Here is a 19,282-nt window from a genome sequence, read left to right as displayed (position 1 = left end):
CTTCCTTACTGTACCGCTATGACCAATTGTTCGGCTGTTTCGGCGGGCACTGGCGCGCCCGAAGATATCTCCCGCTTTCCTGATTGGGCCTTGACCGGAACTACAGGAGGTACAGCACGCGGTACTCCCGACGCTTGCCCTCGCTGCCCTCGATCACCGAGAGCTCGAACTCTGCGATTTGGTCCCGTCGCCGGCGCCAGTCGGGTGCCGCTCCTGGGTATCCGTTGCCTGCCTTGTGGCGTCTCATCGCCGCGACGTGTTGTACCTATTCGCAGTATCGTACATGATGCAGCGCTTCTGTCACTATCTATACTAATTAGGTTCGCGGGAACTGATTCGGCTACGTGGACTGTGTCAGATGCATCAGGAAGTTCTCCATCTGACAAGTCCAGCCTTGGCCAGAGGTAACGCGCGCCGCCTTTTTCGCTTGTTTCGGCCACCTTCCAAACTCTGTGCATGATGGAGTCACAGGCAGAACGACTGTTGACAGACACGCTCTCCCGCAGCTCACCCAGATGCTACCCACGCGCAAATGCAGTGTGTCTTCAGCAACAGGAATCGGAGGTCCTTCTGGCGTCGCTAGCGGAAACGAGGATGTGAATGCAATCCAAAGTCAGAATCGTCCGATGCTCCGATGGTCCGTCGGCATGTGGTAGTGGTAAGGTTCGTTCGTTCCGTACATACTCCATCACGCTCTCCTTCAATCTCTTAAACGCTCGCTAAAAGCCTTGATCGTTCACACAGCCGCGCCTGAAGGCGATGCCTTTTGCGGTCGAGCCATCTGCCAGACCAGCATGCGCAGTGAGCCTCCCATCGCTTTCATCCCTATCGACAACTGCTTCCGCTACTCTGTTGCTGCTCTCTCGTTGCTAGCCCAGGCGTCTGATGTATGTATATAACTCTCTGTAAACCTTAAGAGATGACCTCTGACTTTTTCTAAAGACATCATCCCACCCGCCGTGACTCGCACAGCATGTCCAACTCGTCCAGCTCGCCGCTCATGGGCCCGACAGGGCTCAACGTCATGTCGTCGTACGGGACGCAGCTTCTTGGGTCTGTGTTCTCGACTGGACTTTGGGGGATATCGTGCACCCAAGTGTGAGTGCCACTTTATGGCTTTATGGGATGTGGTGATAACGGTTTTATAGCTTCCTGTATTTCTTGAAGTAGGTTCAATGAGTTTCATCACAAGGAGACGGCGTTTACGCGTCTACTGTAGCTACGATAGGGATTCTTGGGCATTGAAAATCTTCGTTAGTAATTTCGTCGTAATTTCCACCATTATGTCAATTTTAACTTTGCATCTGTAGGTCATCTATCTCTGGTAAGCAACCTCTTCATCCAGCAATACAATCCCCCCTTTTAAAACACATGCAGGGCTCTGGGGACTGCCGTTGAAGCTGTCACATGGGCCGGAAGTGAGCAAATGACGAACCCATTCTGTTATTGTACTTCCTCCGCTAACATTGGTGTGATAGTGTTTCAAGCCCTCATTACGAACTGGGGATCGTTGCAGAACCTGCTAACAGTCAATACGTTCGTTTGATTATCCCCTTTACTTCTTGCAAATCTGATGGACTAACTTTATTGTATCGGCAGGGCCATTGTTGTACGTCGATCTGTGACTCTTGATTTACAAGCTCCTTATTCCTAGCACCACATGGAAGCATCGTACATGGCTTTCGGTACGAGTTGCGCCTTCTTAAATGCTATCTGATTTCTCACTCCACCTTTAGGCCGTTGTCGCATTTTCAGCGCAGATGTTCTTCCTGTATCGCATCTACCGATGTATGTCGATATTCACGTTGGTATACCGGTACTTACACCAAATGGTATCCCATAGTTACAGGAGGAAAAGGCTGGCTAGTTCGTGCATGCATGGCCAGTGCTGTGAGTCGTATCATCAAAGTGTGCTTCAGATGACCCTTGCTGATGCCAAACGCCAGATCCTGATCGCATCTTGTGGACTCGGTGCGTGAGAATACGGGCACACCGTGTTCCGCTTTCACTGACTTCGCTCTGTGCTTGTCGTGCAGGTTCGATTATTGGTGGGTTATTGCGTCTTGCCTTACGCTAAGTTTACTTACGGGACAATTCCTAGCCTACTCTGCCTTGATCCTGTGCGTGGCGATCTTCCATTGCATGAAATCACCTTCAACCCGTTGCTGACCTGACATGTAATAGGTCGAATATTCAATCCATCACCGCCACACTTTCTTCTCACCGCATTTTTGTACGTCTGATTGATAATTTTCACTGCTGCCATTCGGACCCTTACGAATGATCTCCCACAGGCAATTGCAATCGTAGCACGCTCTGTCTCCGCATTTGCAGACATTATGATCGCAGTGTGGATGGCTGCCTTGCTGTCCCGCAAGACGGGTGAGAAAACGTTTTCCAGGTACCGTAAAACCCCATCCTGAGTGTCTTTCCTGTTTGGCTAATCACTGAGGACGCCAAGCTCTAATCGCATGGTCTACCGGCTCATCATTATGTCCATCAACAGCGGCTTTTGGACCGCGCTTGTCGCTCTAATTGACCTCAGCCTGGTACGCCGCACTGCGCCGTCCCTTCTGTCGCGTCCTGACTGAACGGATCCATGATAGATTGCTTGGAACTACACGGATCTGGCGTTCAGCATCTGCGAATATCCGCTCACGTCGCTCTATGTTAACATGATCCTCGCAAATCTGAACGTGCGCGAGTACCTGCGCGGCACCTGGCAGGGCAGCAAGGTCATTGAGGGAACGTTTGGCAGCACTGACACGGCGCCGCGCGACGTAGCCCCGATCCCACTGCGGCGCATCAACCGAAGTACCGGGATTTCCTCTGCAGACGTGAGTGCTCAAGTTCTCTCTGACTTGCACGTGTAGTTTACGCCTGGAGCTCGGCTGGATGCGCACACAGCAAGGACATGTTGAAATTCGCATTGAAAAGTCGATGACACTGAAGAGCGACGCAGACTCGATGGAGGCTGGAAAGGTAAGTCTCGTACAACAATAATGCGGCGATGTCGTCACTGACAGCGTCTGTCCAGTCACAGCCTTTTCACCCATGAAGCATACCCTGGCTACGAACGGACGGATTTAGGGACATTTCAAACTCGTGATGAAAATGTAGATCTCATGTACTTAGTACTGCCCCCAACGATACGCTATTAATGCTAGAGAGACGATTTTTTTTGGATATGATGGGCGCTCCCATTTCTAATCTTGGTGACGTACAGTTGTTAAGCTCGTATAGGACCACTCCTTGGGACACCTGATCAATATTCGCTTCCCCTTCGTATGTCTCTCGCATATAAATACCAAATAAATTGTATTATATTACTAAAACATATGACATACCTCAGTGCAAAGCTGCAAGGCGAAAAGACAAAAGCTGAAGTCAAGACAAAGGACACAAGACGGAGGTGGTCCAGGACAGCGGCTACCACTCCTTGGGACACCGTGACTGATGTGACAAGAATGACAATTTGTGACCTGTACCAGCAGTCTTGGCGGATGCAGCGGTCACGCGGCAGTCAGATTTGTCACGCCTCAGTAACGCCTAAGCTCAGTAGAATCATCTCTGATGTATTCTAGCTCGACACTTAACAACTGAGCACTATGCACATTTTTTACATGAATGGAGCATAAATTCGAGTATCAACGAATATTTTTGCGAATTTTAGGCTCACTGTGCGACTCTGATGACGGTCGCAGCATCACTGAAACCGGCGCGCTTGACAATTTTCGAGGCTTTTTGCTCCCCCACCTACGCTACAATCACCGGACGGCTCTGAGTTTCTAATGGCATATAGATACAGATGTGTTATATACAGTAAAGTGGTAGTGATAGGCCCTACAGGCTGTGCGAGGGCAGAAAGTGGAATGTCCCAAGGAGTGGTCCTACACTGTAATGCATAAAAATGAAAAAAAATGCGTAGGAAATGTCTCTTTTCTTCGGAGAGAAGCCGGACGTTAAGCGCCCTATGCATTATTAGCTTAACGACTGTAGCTGCTTTCGCATTGTCCATACGTTATGAATCCAAGCAAAATGCATCCAGAGACAAGGCTAGGATTCAGATGCATCAACTCTGATGTATTCAATAATTTAAATGTAGTTTCTAGCATATTTCGGGTCCCATATTGCGGCCGGAGCCTGTTCGGACTCTGTCCGAGGTTCTTTCACGAGACCACTGTGGTCTTAAGCATTGCATTAGTGCCAAGGGTCAACTTGATTCTGAATTTAATCCAAATCACATATGTTCACAAGACGTCGTATATTCTGTGACTAGCAAAATGGGCCACTGGATACACGTATGTGGTTATTATACAGAAGGAATCGTTGGTACATGGCAATCAAACGCTCGACTGAGCCGCACGCGTCGCGATCTGGGACGCTTTCTGTGCGGAACGGGGAATGATTCGACACCTGAAGGGTTCGGGGTAGCTGAGGGTGCGTTGAGCCAGTGCACAATCAGTATAAGGCGTTGGGACTCCTACCTGACAAGGCCCTCGCTAAATTCAATTTTGAGCTCCTCGTCGTCAGGGGGAAGGATGTCGAACATCGCCAGGATGGTGGAGATCAGAATGAATACCGAATTCTCCGCGAGAAATCTTCCGGGGCAGACGCTGTGTTGACAGGCCGCTAAGTGACAGATGCGAGACGTGTTGTTCAAGATGCTTACCGTCTGCCAAAGCCAAAAGCCCACAACGCCGGATCTGTGATCTTGTCGTTGATGTCGAGGAAACGCTCTGGGATAAATGCGGTTGGACCATGTTGATCAGTATGCTCCATTGCGATGGCCCTGCGAATGGTCAGGAGAGCACGTAGATGCAATGGCAGGAGCGGCTTACCAGACGTTGGGAATCACGATTGTGCCCTTAGGTATGTTGTAGCCTTCATAGATATCGTCTCTGGCCGTGCAGCGAGCTATGCCTAGATGGACGCAGACGGTAAGCGTTAGGCATTGGGTAGGCTTGCCCCCGTGCGCACTCAGCGGTAGTGCTGGGTGCCAGCGCATAACTTCTTTGATCAATGCCTCAACGTAAGGGAGGTCGTCGCGATCGCTTATTAGTGGCAGACGGTCAATGCCGACAACGTTGTCTATCTCGTGCTGGGCTTTCTTCAGCTTGTCCGGGTGCATGGCCATCAACATGATGCACACGAGTGTTGTCGTGTATGTCTATTCAAGGTGGGTCAACCCACTTACTGTCTTGTCTATCGGGACTCACGGTCTCAGCACCAGCTGAAAACTTGTATCAGCAGATGTCGTGAATCGCGTAGCAAATGCATTCATACCACCATATAAAGTCCCCGTACCCCACTTGATGCTATGCTCCTTATCCTTCATGCCTTGTATTTCAGAATTTAGGAGATCCCGCGTCAACGATACCGGAGCAGTACCAGCACGCTAATCGAAAAAAAGTGAACGGGAGACACGATTCATGGTCTACAAACCAACCATTTCCGTTTTGACATGTTCAAGAGGTCTGGTGACCAAGTGCTCAATCATCTCCCTTCCTAGCTTTGCTTCCCTCTGGAACGGAACCCAGGAGGGCGAATACTTCACTGGTGATCTGCGGTGAGATTCTTTTGGATTAAGGGCCGCAGACGGGCAAATTTGGGACGCACGAATGGGAATAAGGTCACAAACGTATGCCCCAGGTAACGTTGCATCAGTGACCATACGCATCGTTTCCTCCGCATGTGTGATGTACTGCCATAGATTAGATAAAGAGTTTAAGGAGCGGGTTTGACAGACCTCGTCTTCTGCCTGCTCTACGGACAGTCCGTAAGTTATGGACAGAATGAGTCTCGATGCCGTCCTGTGCGATGACGTCAGTTGGCCTAAGAACGCAGCCAATTCTCAACTCACAGCCGAACATAGGAAAAGAAGTTTTCCGGATCATCCAATATCTGTTTCCCGAGAATGGCGGCGAGATCTTCTTGGACGATATGATACTGCTTGACAGCGCGTGGACTCAGTGCGTGGTGAACGAGCTTCCGTTGAGCCCTCCACTCTTCGTTGTAGGGGAGCAAAGCCATACTCTATTTCCGCCGTCAGCGGGGAAAATCGCGTATGCGGGAGGTAACTCACCCGTTCAAGGCCCATAAGTTCGCCCACGACCGTGAATGCAGGGCGATCCGAGTAAATGTCCGCCCGTTTCTCGAGGAGGTCCTGAATCGCCATCATAGAGTTAAGAACAAGCACATTATTGCCCAAGCCATGGAAGAAGACGAGGTCGCCTGCTAGATGGTCAACAAGGAGGAAGCAAACGTGGTCTGCCAACTTCACCATAAATGCCCCGATATTTCGTGAACTTAACCCAGCCAGCCCTCGGAGAGGCATCGAGGATATTCCCAATCACAGGCTTCGAGGGGGGACCAGGCGGGAATTTGACGGTCGAACGGCGCCGCCGCAGGCCAGACGAGACCAAGGCTAGCAGGATGACCACGCAGACCGCCCAAAGCTGTAGTGACATGGCGGAAAGCAAAAATGAATTATGGCCCAATGCACAGAGCCTCCCAGTGCTTCTAGACTGCGGGCTCTACGAAGGACACGGTCTGCCATGCCAGGATTGATGCTTTCCCTCAGCCAGGACCATTACGTACTGTGGTGCTGGCATACAATGCGGTTCGGCAGTAATCATTCACGAGCCGATGTCACCTACGGAATGTCAAGCTTGAGGATTCGAATGTTCGGATGGCCGTATTCAAACCTTTGACTTCTGCGGAGATGAAGCTTATGGCAGATTGCGTATTTGTCACCGAGGTCAGCCTCGGCGGCCTGAGCGAACATGTGAACAGCAATCGTTGATTCCAATCAGCACCCGAGCCGTCCTACGGCCTCTACATCAGAAGCAGTTACACACCACGGGACGAACAAGCACTGCAGATAGCAGGACTAGGGAGGGAGCTTTAGGTCGGCGGCCGGCGGGCGTGTCTCGGGTAAAGACCCCGAATCTCATTCAAGCGCCTAATGAGTCAAGTTATCGGGGTTTTCCATCGCGGGGGCCGACATCTTCTCTTGCGGCACTCTCACACGAGGCAAAATGATTGCCAAAATGCTCAGGTGAACGAATGGAGATAATTCCGATTATCGTCATTCCCGACATACTTATACGAAAATAGGGCCGGAGTGCACAAACGAACTATCTTGCACGATGCTAACGGCTCTTCAAGACCTGCAAACCGGGCTGCGCGACCACCCTTCCCTTTTCATACCAATACTCATAGTGCTCTGGGTGCTCCGTACCGTCTGGAGGGCGACGGATTCCGTGGAGGGGCTACCAGCGCCTGTAAGCACTCGCAGGATTGCTGTACCTTGACGTCTGGTATGCTAATTAGACATGCTCAGCCTGGAGCCTCCTGGATCTTTGGCCACGAACGGGAGATTGTGAAGAATGCGCCTGGTCGTATTTTCAGGGAATGGGCCAACAAGTTGGGCTTGACCTATCGCATCAAGGCCGCATTTGGCGTAAGTCGGTACCCGTGGTGTGACACTACGCACGCTCACCGATGGCACCCTTCAGGCTCGTGACGTGGTGGGTAGCATGTACACTCTCAATAATGACTGGGGCTCACATTACCCTAAGCTCGTCCTTTGTGACCCTGCAGGCATTGCACACATCCTGCAGAAGAGAGTATATGACTATCGTGCGAGCAACTACCCTCGGGATAGCAAGAAATATGCTCACACTCCACGCAGATCATAGCAAGGTGGTCAGGCCCCGAGTTGGTCGTCTGCTAGGGAAAGGTATGGCATGGGTGGAGGGCGAAGTAGAACACAGGAGGATGCGTCACCTCGTCGGCCCCTCCTTATCGTCAGCGCATTTCGCACCTTCGTTGTATGGCATTGCTCACCGCCGTCCAGACACGAGAACATGAAGGACATGGAGTCCGATATGCGGGTGGCAGCCATGCAGGTCGGTAATCTACGTTCACCGGAATAGCCTGGGCGATCTAACCTTGGTGATATACGACACGGTACCGTTCAGGTCATAGACAACTTCACTCACCAGGTCCATGCCAACAACGATAAGATGTGGGTCAACCTGTTTGACGTGACGGGAAAAGCGACGTACGTGGGCAGCAGTAGTCTCCGTGGGGTAAATCGCAGCTACTTACGACTCTCTATGCAGTCTTACGATTATCGGGAGAGTGGTGCGTCCAAGCAATTCCAAATATATTCGCCGGCTGATGCAGCTGCGCAGGCGTTCCTCCATGATTTTGAAGGCGGGGAGAGTGAGGATGCACGCAAAATTCTGGAAGCCCGTCGCGTGGGCGTTTCTCCAGCAATAAAGTCCTCTGATTTCATTGTACGTACCGTCGCCCCTCCCACTTCCGGATAGCACCTCTCGCTCAACGCTCGATGCCAGTTGTTGTCACTCCTTAGGCGATTCCCGATTCTCAACGACCTTCCGATCCCGGCGCTTCAAGTACAAGGCTTGGCAAGAGAGGTCATTCAGGTACGCGGCTTACAGTTTGTGACTTACGACGTGCAACCAAGCTCTTGTGTAGTCCGGGATCGCTCACGAGATGATTCGGCGCAATGCGGACGTTGTCGAAGGAGTGGACCCTAAGTCGCATAAGGACCTATTAAGCAGACTCCGTAAGCTTCGCGACTCGTTCAAGCGATTTTATCACCCAACATATCTCGCAGTCATCGCCCATAGCGCAGGTAATATCTCGACAGAGGAACTCTACGCGCAGGTACGTCGCGAAATTATCCCGCCAAGATCTCACTCACAGAAGTGACATTACTATGACTAGATTTCAACCTTTATGTCCGCATATTTTCTGATAGTTTACCAGGAAAATGTACTGACCTATAAATCACTAGCATCACTGGCAACGAGACGTCAACCCAGACCCTCGCTTTTCTTATTTGGGAACTCGCTCGCCACCCGGACGTACAAGAGCGTCTACGGGAAGAGTTGAAGGCATTTTCCGGCGAGCCCGACTATGACGATTTCCAGACGAAGCTACCATATCTCGACGCCGTCATGAAAGAAACGTGCGAGCTTCTACGACTTCAAGGTGCCATTACTCACAGTTCGCATTTTCAGCCTTCGGCTCTACCCTGGGTTGGCGTACATGGAGCGCGTTGCGACCAAAGCGGACGTTATCCCACTGCGCGAATCCGTTAAACTCTCGAATGGGAAGGTCGTATCAGAACTTTCTGTCTCGCCCGGACAGGTGTGTATACAAAGCTACACGACGCTTTCCGCATCTTCTAACCTGAATTCTAGGTTGTGATTATTCCAATTCTCTCCATCCAACAGATGGACTCCGTGTACAAAGATGGCGAAATGTTCCGCCCCGAAAGATGGCTAGACGGAAGCGTCGACACGAGCACCAGACAGTACTCAGGCTGGACGCATATGCTCGTCTTCAGCGACGGGCCCAGAAACTGTATCGGCGTGCGGCTCGGTGAGATCGCGTCCTAGTCTACGTCGCTGTACGGTCAGCTGATTGTCGCGCACCGCCATTACAGGTCTATTGCAGATGAAGGTTAGCTTGTTTTCACGTCTCTGCATGCGAGATACTGACCTGCTTCCATTCAGATGGTTCTAACGTACATGATGGAACGCTTCAGGTTCATCGACACCCATGAAAACATCACTTTCAAGATCTCGTCCAGCTTGCAGGCTTGGGTCGCTGGCAAGCCAGAGCTTGGGCCTTGTCTACCCGTTGACGTCGAGCTACTGTGAATTAGCTCCGCGATATCGATGCTGTAAGCACGTAGGTGTCATGTCTGGCAAATGTAATGAAGAGACGTGCTATTAAATGGTTAAGCACACCTTGAATCGAGCAGTCGTTGGTACACCACAACGGGAATCTGTGTGTCGCTGACATCTAGGCATCCACGAAGCATTCACACCTTTCTGTGCTTGAAACTGTTTGTAAGAGGTGCTTACACATGGCCATTAGTAGCTCATCGGGCCAGCCTGTTGTGACAGGCAAAGCTCACCCGAGTGCCCGTTTTCGCTGCTCTCGTCCTACTCTGGCCTCATGTATCAGACTTCACATGCATGTCAAAGTCCCCTCTCGAGTCGGTCACAGTACCGACCCCGACCCCGAGGGACGGAAGGTTTCCTCCCGATGAAAGAGGAACAGAAGAAATCATGAAGCATCTGATATTGTGGCTCCCGAAGCTCCAACGATGTCCGAGGGTCTTCGGACAGAGCATGCAGAGAGCTCGCTCGTTGGAGGCTACGTGTCTGTCCCGTGGAGGTCGTGCGCAGCAGTCAGATTTCTAAAGGGAAGTCAGGTGAATTTGGTTATCTCGGCGTCCAGTTTGGCCTCAAAAATCTCAAGGATAGGCTTCGTGGTTCAAACCGATGTTCACAACAGCTGCTCATATGCGGCCGGTGCGTTTGCGGCCAGATCCTATCTTCCGTCACTCACGTTATCCATAACACCTAGATCGCTGGCCTCAACCTTTCCCTTCGGTCGTTCGACTCCCATGCCTGCGCAAAGTCTTCTTGAATGATCAAGATTCCCCTGATGTCCTCGATCAGCATCGCAGGCAAGTGAGAAGATTCTAAAGATGCGGTGCCTTAAAGCGTCGTAGAGGACCCGAAGGTTGCATTCGCTTCAGGTTACATTGCCTCTGGAAAATGTGGCGGAACAGGTGAACGACATTGCAATCATGCCAATCGCACAGCGTTTCTGAGCTCTAAGTTACGCCTATCAGATTTTCTGTGTCGCAGTGGCAAACGGCACCCAGATGTTGATCATCAGAGTGGATCAAACATAGCCCTCTACGATGACACAAGGAATTAGATACGTCGACGTCTTGATGCGCGTTGCTCGTGCCACGGCACCTTCAGTCATGCGCCTCCGGCGCTCCTACTTCCACCGGTGAGCCTAGTGTGACAGGTCCCACCTGGGTCCCGCCTGGCGCCGCACAGGATAGCTCAGAGGAACCCAAGACAAAAAGGGCTCGGTGGTGGGCGCGCACCCCCATCTGTATTCTGCACTCTCCACAGGCTTCATAAGGGCATCTTCCTCATCTATATAGCTTGCTACAAACTGCGTGAACAGTCCCTCGATCGATTCGGTGTGTACAACATGGCCGCTGAACTCGCGCCACCCCTCGAGGGGCTCGACATCATGTCATCGCTCGGGATACCGGTTATTGGGGCCGCACTTTGGGGAATCTCATGCATGCAAACGTGAGCCTGAGTCCTGCCAGGCTAGATTTTTCTTGATTGAAGATGACGTTTTATTCAGCTTCCTGTACTTCCTGAAGTGCGTGTTAAATGCATATCATTCAGGGGGTGCGTCGCTTACATACAAATAATAGCTATGATAGGGACCATTGGGCTTTGAAAGTGTTTGTTAGTACTCTCTTCGACCTCTCCGCCGCACCGAACTTAAGTTTGTGTTCATAGGTGGGCTCTCTCTGGTTAGCAATAGTGGTTGAGGGTCCGGTCCTAAGGACCGGTCGGGACCGGGACTTGGACTGAGACTGGACTGATCAGGACTGGGTATGGTCCAGTCCTACGTCAGTCCAGTCTTGGTCACAGTCCTTGGTCCTAAATGGCGCTGGGTGCTTTTAGGACTGGTCATGACCGGTCAGGACCAGTCACAGACCAATATAAAGTAACAAAAATGCAGCACCCAGAAAGCAGCTTGGCTACTGGTACATGTATATCTTAGTGATTTCTGAACTGCAACCATGCCCTTGTAGGCTTGTCCAAGTACACAGCCAGCTTAAGCACAGATTAATACATTTTTTAAAACTCTTTTTATGATTTATTCAAGTTTGGATGCGGTTACTGCACATAATCAGCTAAAGCCATGACCATGGGAAGATGGAGCCTGAGCGTAGAGATAACAAGGCTCTCAAGAATATGGAGGTTTTATACAGAAATGCTGGGAATGATGAGAGTGGTGCATGATACCCTTCTTCTCTATTTAGAATCCAGCCGTGTGAGCAGAGCATTGTTTTCTTTGCTGAATATAGTAATGTGCAGCCTTGGCTCAAAGCTTGCAAGCCCAGCCCAAAAAAGCCTAACCTGAGCCTGGCCTGGCAGTGGGCTCAAGGCCAGGCTTGAGTCAGTGGGCAGTCTCTGCTAGTGTGAACTTATTCTAAGCTTGGCAACTTGGGCCGGGCTCAGGCTCAGGCTCAGGCTTGGGGTCAGGACTCAGCCCAACATTGCCATGGGCCCAATCCTGGGCTTTAAGCTCAAGCTGTGCCTGCATATCACTAGCTGAATATTTGTTTTGATTTTTAAGTGTACAGTGTTTACCGGTGCCTTGTGCGCACATTGTTTACCTATATTTGCCCATATACAATATTGCCTTTCATTTATATGTATGACATAACGTGAAGTAGCTGTCTACCTGCCAAATACCTCTCTTGAACCTTAACAACACAAACCACAGCTGTGGCTATTTTTTGAGCCCCTGCCTTTGAGTTCATCAAATATTCAGCCATGTCAAACACTCCCTCAATATCAGACTCTACGCAACAGTATTTCTGTGATGCCTTACAGTACATAAAGACAGTCTGGCAATGCATGAATGGTATATAGCACTTCTGAGATAGGCATCTGGTACACTCTTCTGGCCTTCTTGAGACTCACACACTGTCTCCTCTTTGACTCATTAGGCTGAGTAGTGTGGTCTCAAAACTGATTTGTCCAGAAATTAGCTTAGTATACTGCTAGTCTACCTGTACATGCAGTTCAAAATCAAAATTTGTTTATTTGCGCCATATTTATCAGGGCAGGACTGGTCTGAGCTGGTCTGAATCGGTCTAAGACCGCATTTGGTCCTAGACTGTTTATGACCAGTCCAGGACTGCACGGAGGACTGTACAGGACCAGGACCCAGTCTTGGTCTGGTCCTGCACAAGCAGACGCTGGTCCTTAACCAGTCTGAGTCCTGGTCCCACCCAATTTTAAAAAAAGACCGGACTGGACTGGACCCTCAACCACTAGTTAGCAATGTTGTCTCTTGGTAGATTCTCTGCACATGCTCATATAGCATGCAGGGCAATAGGAACGGCCACTGAAGCAGTTACGTGGGCTGGATGTAGGCAAAAATACAGGTATCTACACACGCGCTACATTTGCTAACATAAGCACATCAGTATTTTCTGTTCCCATCACGAATTGGGGGTCAGTCCAGGCCCTGCGAGTAATTAAACCGTGCGTTCAAATCTTGCTTCACGCTCAAAGTGAGTTTATGAAACTCACCTGATTCTGCCTTTGCTTTCTTTCTTTTCAATGACAGAGCCATTATTGTACGCCACCCTATGGCTCCTCATTTCTTTAGATATCTGACTTCTGACATCTGGCGATAGCACCGTGAATGGCTTTCCGTACGCACCATTCCCTACTAAACGCCGCATAATTATCCATTCCTGATCAGTGTCTTACCGCTTTTTCAGCGCAGCTATTTTTTTTCTGTTTCGCATCTACAAATGTGAGTCAGTTTCAGCTTTGGTGCATAACTTCACCTCCTAGTATTCCATAGTCAAAGGGGGAAGAACCTGGCCGATTTGTATATGCTTGTGTGGTGTGGTGAGGCATATATATGTCGGTTATGATGCCTAAATTCATGCCCATCACTTCCAGATCTGTTGCAATTTCAGAAATCGGTGCATAGATGCGTGGATGTACCAATTTAGCATCAAGCTCACCTTGAATAATCTTCTGCTTTACATGTAGTCAGTATGATCAGTGAGTGCTGAGACAGCCTTTTGTTCTACAACCGCTGATGAGCACCCTCTAGCATACTGTATCTTGGTTCTGTACGTGCAGGTGTCACATTGCTCCTCGTCATCGTCATCATAGAATTGCTCAGATCCCGCAAAACAGGTCAAATGTCTGTGGCACTACAGCCACGCTGTCTACCCACAGTATTGCCGTACGTCTTATTAACGCTCTCTGCCGCTGCCAACCATAAAAATGATATTTTTCAGTCACTCGAGCTTACACTTCGCGCCGCCTCGGCATTTATTGACACCTTGATCACAGTATGGATGATTGCTCTGCTGTCCCGTGAGATGAGTGGACCGACCCTAAAAAGGTACACACTCCATTTTGTTGTGCACCTTTCATGCGATTGATCGCCTCTGGATATGAACATCAAGTTCCCGTCACCTCATCCGGCGGCTTATTATCATAACGATAAACAGCGGAGCATGGACAGCGCTCGTCGCCGCCATCGACTTGTGCCTAGTACGCTGTACTGCGAGGCTCGTCCAATCGTTGTACACCCCTGGCTGACATAGCGTATTGACAGATCACCTGGTGCTCTTCGAGTCTGGCGTTCACGGTCTGCGAATTTCCGCTCGGAGCGCTATACGTGAACATGGTGCTCGCAAACCTAAACGCACGCAACTACCTGCGCAACCAGAATGGCGGGGCTGCTGAAGCGGTGCTGGTCAATCCGGATGCCGCGGCACACGGCATACGCGCGGTCCCGCTGCGATATATAAACCGAAGCACTGAGCATGTCAAACCAGATGTTCTTCCTTTCTCTGAGCTGCATGCAGCTGTTTTGTCAGAGCTTGGTTGACACGCTATCGCAGGACTCAAACATGCCGATCCAGATTAAGACGGGCTCGACGGAAGCGGAAAAGCTGCGTCTCGTCCCTCTATCAGACAATGCTGTTGTTGTAGACATCTGTCTAAGCGAGCCTCCTTAAGCTGCGGGGATTTTTCTGTCATGGCTGCATGCGGGCAGATGAATACAGTAGATAAACAAGGCCTACACTACAGTATTAGCGGGGTGCCTTCCTTTGGAAGGTCGCGCATGTTGACTGATTTCCATCAAGAGTTCTGAATGCTGGCGAGCTCATTTATAGATAGGGAGTTACTGTCATTCCTAACTTCGTCAATGATATATACCTTCATGTCATGGAAAGCTCCCCGATTCCAGTCGATGTACATCGCCAGGTGCTACCGCCTGCATTCCAAGAGCAATCCATGACGATTTGTACCGCAGACTATGATACTGGCATTGCGTGAGCTGGTTGTCGTGCCTGGTCGAGGACGTTTGAGCTTTGTGACATAGTAGGGCCCGCTTGCATTGTTTGGCATCGTATGCTTTGATGCGCTGATCCACCCTTCTGGCGTCTAAGAGTCGGCCCCCTTCGGCACTTTCGGTCTTGGCGGCTCTCACCCCTGACACCGCACAGGCGGGCTTGTCCCCAGAAACATTTTCATCGCGTTCATCGCTCGCTCATCGTACACATTACATCATCTCTCTAAATCTCTGCAATCCCGTCCCACATATGCCCCTTCTCGCCCTCACGCATCCAGCCGAGCCGGCCCGCCGTAAGCCAGGCCGCATGTAGAAAGAGCGTGCCGTCGAGCATCTCCGCGCCCGTGAGCCCACCGCCGCCGAGGCTGCTCAGATCGGGTGAGGAAAGGCCCGCGAAGGTGCGGGCACGTGTGCCGCCAAACCACTCGGCAAAGTGGTACAGTGCCCGCTGCGTCTTGCAGAGGTGCTCGTTCGGGTGCACGAACACCGTCTGCACAATTGGGAACCACAGATTTGGTGTCAGCTGCGAGCGCGGCTCGTTTGGCGGGAGCATATCCTTGTCCGGCGTTGGCGTTGGCCCCGGCGGGTGCGGGTGCGTGGTGGTGTGCGCGTAGAACGCGTCGATCGGCAGCGGAGGACGGCCGCGCGTGACGTAGAGGACGATGCTCAAGGCGAAGGAGGTCCTCAAGAGTAGCGCCGCGGACTTCGGTATCAAGACATTCAGGAGCGAAGAAGTAAGAAGAGAGGAGGTGACGAGGTGCATTCTGCGGCAGCTTTATCAGCATCTACGTGCCGTCGCGGTAAAGCTTACTTACAGGAAGAAATCACCATTAAACTCTTTGGTCTCGTCCTCGCCCAGCTCGCGTTCGGCCCACCCGGCAACAGCATAGATGACCGTGTTCATCCACACAATCTCTTCAAATTTCGCACGGAGCGTTGCCACGTCCTCGTTGACAGTCCCAAACCAGCTGGTGAGATACTCCACAAGGATCGTTCCGCCAATGCACACAACGCGGTCCACGCTCTTCTTGTCCGCGTCCGCTGGTACAAGCCGCCTGATATTATGCGGCGCAAACGTGGGGTCATTTGCAACCCTCGCGAGGATTTCGAGCGCATGTACGTTGCTGATGGATGCAGCAGACGAGAAAGCCAGAGATGTGACCTTAGAGGCCAGATCTGTGGCGTTGGCTGCGGCGCCAAAGAGATCAGGTGTGAGCGGCGCGTCGGCCTCACTTAGTTGCACCGCAGCCTCGGAAACACCTGCGAAGTGAAGTCAGCTTACACATGCTACCTAAAATGACAGATGGAGCCTACCTTCTGCTATGAGTCCAGGCAAGCCAAATTCTGCACCATAACCGGCGTGGATATGCGGATGCATGAAGCCACTGAGGAAACATGCCAGGACGAGGGGCCTCTGGCCGTTTGCACTCTTTCCAGGCGTCAAGTTCGCGTCTATGGAGAAGACATAGTCTTCGAGCACATGCTGGATGACGTTCTTGCCTGCCGCTTTGTCCAGAAGCTTGCTAGAGAAGAACGAGGCGTAGGCTTGGTAATACCTGGCTCACAGTCAGCAGATGAAGGCCAGTGTTTTGTGGGATCGGATGTACCGGTCATCTCCCAGGTAATCTTTCCAGTTGGTGTCGTCGATGACCACCTTGGCGGCGGCCTCTCTCGCTATCCGCTTCTCGTTGGTCTCAGGCGGCTGGAACGCCGGCTTCAGGTACACAGCATGCGTGTGGTATGCCGCATTCAGCAAGCTCGCAGGTGCACCCATCGCGTATATGGTAAGCAGGTGGTGCGCTGCATGGCTGCGAGTGCACGCTTCAGCTCTCGGTCCCCAAGCCCACAAAGACGCAGGATGAAAACACACTTGTGGAAGTGCTTATCGCCGAAGAAGATGTGCCATCGCTGGTGGTTGTCCTTCAGGTTAGCGAGCACAGCCTCTGTACTATTGCTGCTCCAGCCTGCGTGGCACAACGGCACAGGCACGACTGCAGGGTGCGGCGGCACGGGCCAGGGGAAGCATGAGGTGAGTTCGTCGGAGGTTGCGTCCATTGGGTATGAGAGTGTCGAGCGCGGGCAAAAATGTACGCTCCTGTGCGACAAGTTCTTAAAACGAGGAGGCTACGGTATATAGCCATGAAAGGCTGCAAAGAGGAGACTATATAGTTGTGGGTCATGTATGAGCTGATCGGACATGTCATGACAGTTTATGAAGACAACTGACTCCTGATTGCGCTGCGCTATCAGAGCAGCGACTTACCACCGCCACTGCCGAGTACGTTATGTGGTTATGTGGTGCTTGAGCAATGATACTGAATAGGTGCAGCCCAATTGACACCCTCGGGATGTACATCTCAACAAGTATTTGAGTAGGTCCCACTTGACGCAGACCGCCAAGGACCTTCACAGGGAATAAAACACCAGGCTCTCGTTCGGCCTACTCACAAATGGCGTGGAATGCCGCAGCGATGCCAATTATTGGCGAGCCGGGCCAGCTGATAATGATCCGGAAGCTACACAACAGACATGATATAATGATCAAGAACTTTTGGGGCTTGGCAGAACAAGTAGTGTGTCGGTTAGGGACGTCCTAGTTGGTGCGTTTGTGGGATCATCAGTCATCGAGGCAGGAGAGGAGACGAAATTGGCTTATCAGAGACTTTGATAGCATGCTTCTTCATGAGGCGGCGTTGCAGCGAGTGTTGTGCGTGCAAAGCGGAGCTGATCTCGGCGATGAGTGCCAGTCGTCACCAGGATTTGAGAGCAAGGATCATGAGCTTGTGATTCAGAGGTCATGACCTCGTAATCGATGACACGTAATCAATGCCGCTACACTTCGACTAGGTTCCGGGAACGAGCTCCTCGACAGCCTCGATCTGGCCGTGGATCTGACATGAGTCTATCCTCCGACACACGATCGCGACGTCCATGTCCCTGACTCCACGGACCATATCCAAGATGAGGGTCACCTCGTCTTCCGCGAACGCCGGCATCCGAAACGTGACATCGACGGTGCGCAACGCCTGCGACCGATGCGTGACAGCGACGAGCGCATTGAATACCGCGGGCAGGCTCGGCTCGCACGCCGCCACCACGAGCTCAATCTCTCGAAGCGCGCTCCACGGCGCCTGCCCTTCGTCTGCGCACGTCTGCGCCATTGTGCAGAGCACGCGCAACGACCACGTGAGCGCGTGGAGGCGCGTCATCTGACGCAGAGGCGCGAGGAGTGGCAGCGCGCCGCTGGCGTCCTGGCAGCAGCCGTCCTCGGCAACGAGCGCGACGGTGTGCACGTGTGAGAGGGCGTATCGCGCATGCAGCGTGCGCGCAACTCCTTCGAGCATGTCCCGTGGGAGGCGGCTCCGGTGCTTCCAACCGTACTCCCACCACGGCGTCTCGGCGGCGCCCGCGGAGGTGTATCCGCGGACCTGTATGCCGCCGTCAGAGGTTCTGTCGAGCACATGCAGACGGGTCGTAGGGCTGAAGATGCAGGACAGGAGGAGAGAAGGATCAAGGAGCGTCAGAACCGTTGAGGGTTGGGTGAGTGGAGGCTCGAGGCACAGACGAAGTTGGATGAGTGTTGGAGGAAGCGCGATGGATGCTAGGAGGTGCTTTGCATAAGGGACAGGAAGTTCAAGCACCAGTGAGCGTAGCGCCCGCACTGGGATGCGTTCTATGTCACCGTGCTCCGGCAGCAGCGCGTCGTCTCCAACGTCCCAATTGAGAGTCGTGCGCAGGGACAGAATAAGAGTCTCGAGGTTTGGTGAGTTGCAGAAGATATGACAGAGGTCGACATCAGCAGCAACGCCGCAGCCAACATTACAACGTTGAATCTTGAGCGTGCGAAGGTTGCGGTAATTGCCCGTAGCCCACAGTATGCGTATGCCCACGAGGGACAGGTGATGCAAGTGCGGGGTCTCTCCACGGAACAGGGGACAATCGAGGATCAGCGGGGCGTACGCAAATGCGTCTGCATTCTGCAGAAAGACCTCGTGTATCTGTGAAGCGCTGCCTTCATACACCTAGGGCACGAGCTGGACTTGTGTTGCAACGAGGCTGAGCTCCGTAACTCGCAGCAAGTTCTCGGTACAGAGCTTGACGGCGAACTCGCTACGGGGTGTCGTGTATAAAGAGACGGGCCAGCTGAACCTGAGAGCACAATTGCCGCTGCGCTCACACAGTAGCTGCGCCAACTTCTCCGGTATGTTTGACAGATCCACGCGGCTCCAGAGCAGGGAACATGACAGTGAAAGCTGTCGCCAGTGCGAACAAGTTTGGGAGATTGCAA

General features: G+C 51.9%; 5 protein-coding genes across 5 annotated transcripts; 2 read left to right on the top strand and 3 right to left on the bottom strand.

Annotated features, from left to right (window-relative positions):
- The first annotated feature begins 936 nt into the window (after positions 1–936).
- PHACADRAFT_212818 (uncharacterized protein) lies at positions 937–3,235 on the top strand. The gene is made up of 19 exons (XM_007400007.1): positions 937–1,098; positions 1,149–1,166; positions 1,220–1,253; positions 1,311–1,324; positions 1,378–1,418; positions 1,479–1,536; positions 1,600–1,609; positions 1,668–1,685; positions 1,737–1,788; positions 1,844–1,890; positions 1,947–1,971; positions 2,037–2,048; positions 2,102–2,120; positions 2,185–2,233; positions 2,295–2,401; positions 2,462–2,549; positions 2,607–2,837; positions 2,908–2,982; positions 3,038–3,235. The coding sequence occupies exons 1-19, from the start codon at positions 974–976 to the stop codon at positions 3,056–3,058; spliced, it is 1,044 nt and encodes a 347-aa protein (XP_007400069.1). The 5' UTR covers positions 937–973; the 3' UTR covers positions 3,059–3,235.
- Positions 3,236–4,216: 981 nt separating this feature from the next.
- On the bottom strand, positions 4,217–6,470 carry PHACADRAFT_212817 (uncharacterized protein; the record flags this gene model as incomplete). The annotated part of the gene is made up of 12 exons (XM_007400006.1): positions 4,217–4,434; positions 4,488–4,616; positions 4,673–4,792; positions 4,842–5,170; positions 5,220–5,233; positions 5,287–5,398; positions 5,450–5,556; positions 5,620–5,704; positions 5,750–5,813; positions 5,864–6,036; positions 6,086–6,234; positions 6,284–6,470. The coding sequence occupies 12 exons, from the start codon at positions 6,468–6,470 to the stop codon at positions 4,344–4,346; spliced, it is 1,560 nt and encodes a 519-aa protein (XP_007400068.1). The 3' UTR covers positions 4,217–4,343.
- Positions 6,471–7,152: 682 nt separating this feature from the next.
- PHACADRAFT_262778 (uncharacterized protein) lies at positions 7,153–9,808 on the top strand. Its single transcript, XM_007400005.1, has 17 exons — positions 7,153–7,286; positions 7,346–7,465; positions 7,521–7,532; positions 7,584–7,644; positions 7,697–7,913; positions 7,986–8,068; positions 8,130–8,151; positions 8,202–8,306; positions 8,367–8,456; positions 8,509–8,599; positions 8,651–8,700; positions 8,761–8,774; positions 8,831–9,004; positions 9,057–9,186; positions 9,240–9,420; positions 9,485–9,501; positions 9,555–9,808. Exons 5-17 carry the CDS (start codon positions 7,872–7,874, stop codon positions 9,699–9,701), a joined length of 1,146 nt encoding a protein of 381 aa, XP_007400067.1. The 5' UTR covers positions 7,153–7,286; positions 7,346–7,465; positions 7,521–7,532; positions 7,584–7,644; positions 7,697–7,871; the 3' UTR covers positions 9,702–9,808.
- Positions 9,809–15,217: 5,409 nt separating this feature from the next.
- On the bottom strand, positions 15,218–17,049 carry PHACADRAFT_102976 (uncharacterized protein; the record flags this gene model as incomplete). Its single annotated transcript, XM_007400004.1, has 5 exons — positions 15,218–15,758; positions 15,810–16,254; positions 16,309–16,550; positions 16,602–16,802; positions 16,865–17,049. The coding sequence occupies 5 exons, from the start codon at positions 17,047–17,049 to the stop codon at positions 15,218–15,220; spliced, it is 1,614 nt and encodes a 537-aa protein (XP_007400066.1).
- Positions 17,050–17,837: 788 nt separating this feature from the next.
- On the bottom strand, positions 17,838–19,236 carry PHACADRAFT_199738 (uncharacterized protein; the record flags this gene model as incomplete). Its single annotated transcript, XM_007400003.1, has 3 exons — positions 17,838–18,971; positions 19,026–19,104; positions 19,172–19,236. The coding sequence occupies 3 exons, from the start codon at positions 19,234–19,236 to the stop codon at positions 17,838–17,840; spliced, it is 1,278 nt and encodes a 425-aa protein (XP_007400065.1).
- Between the last annotated feature and the right edge of the window lie 46 nt (positions 19,237–19,282).

Source organism: Phanerochaete carnosa (genome assembly GCF_000300595.1).
Source record: "Phanerochaete carnosa HHB-10118-sp unplaced genomic scaffold PHACAscaffold_10, whole genome shotgun sequence".
Lineage (NCBI taxonomy): Eukaryota > Fungi > Basidiomycota > Agaricomycetes > Polyporales > Phanerochaetaceae > Phanerochaete > Phanerochaete carnosa.
The sequence above is the reverse complement of the archived record's forward strand: the minus strand, read 5'-3'. Positions and strand labels throughout refer to the sequence as shown.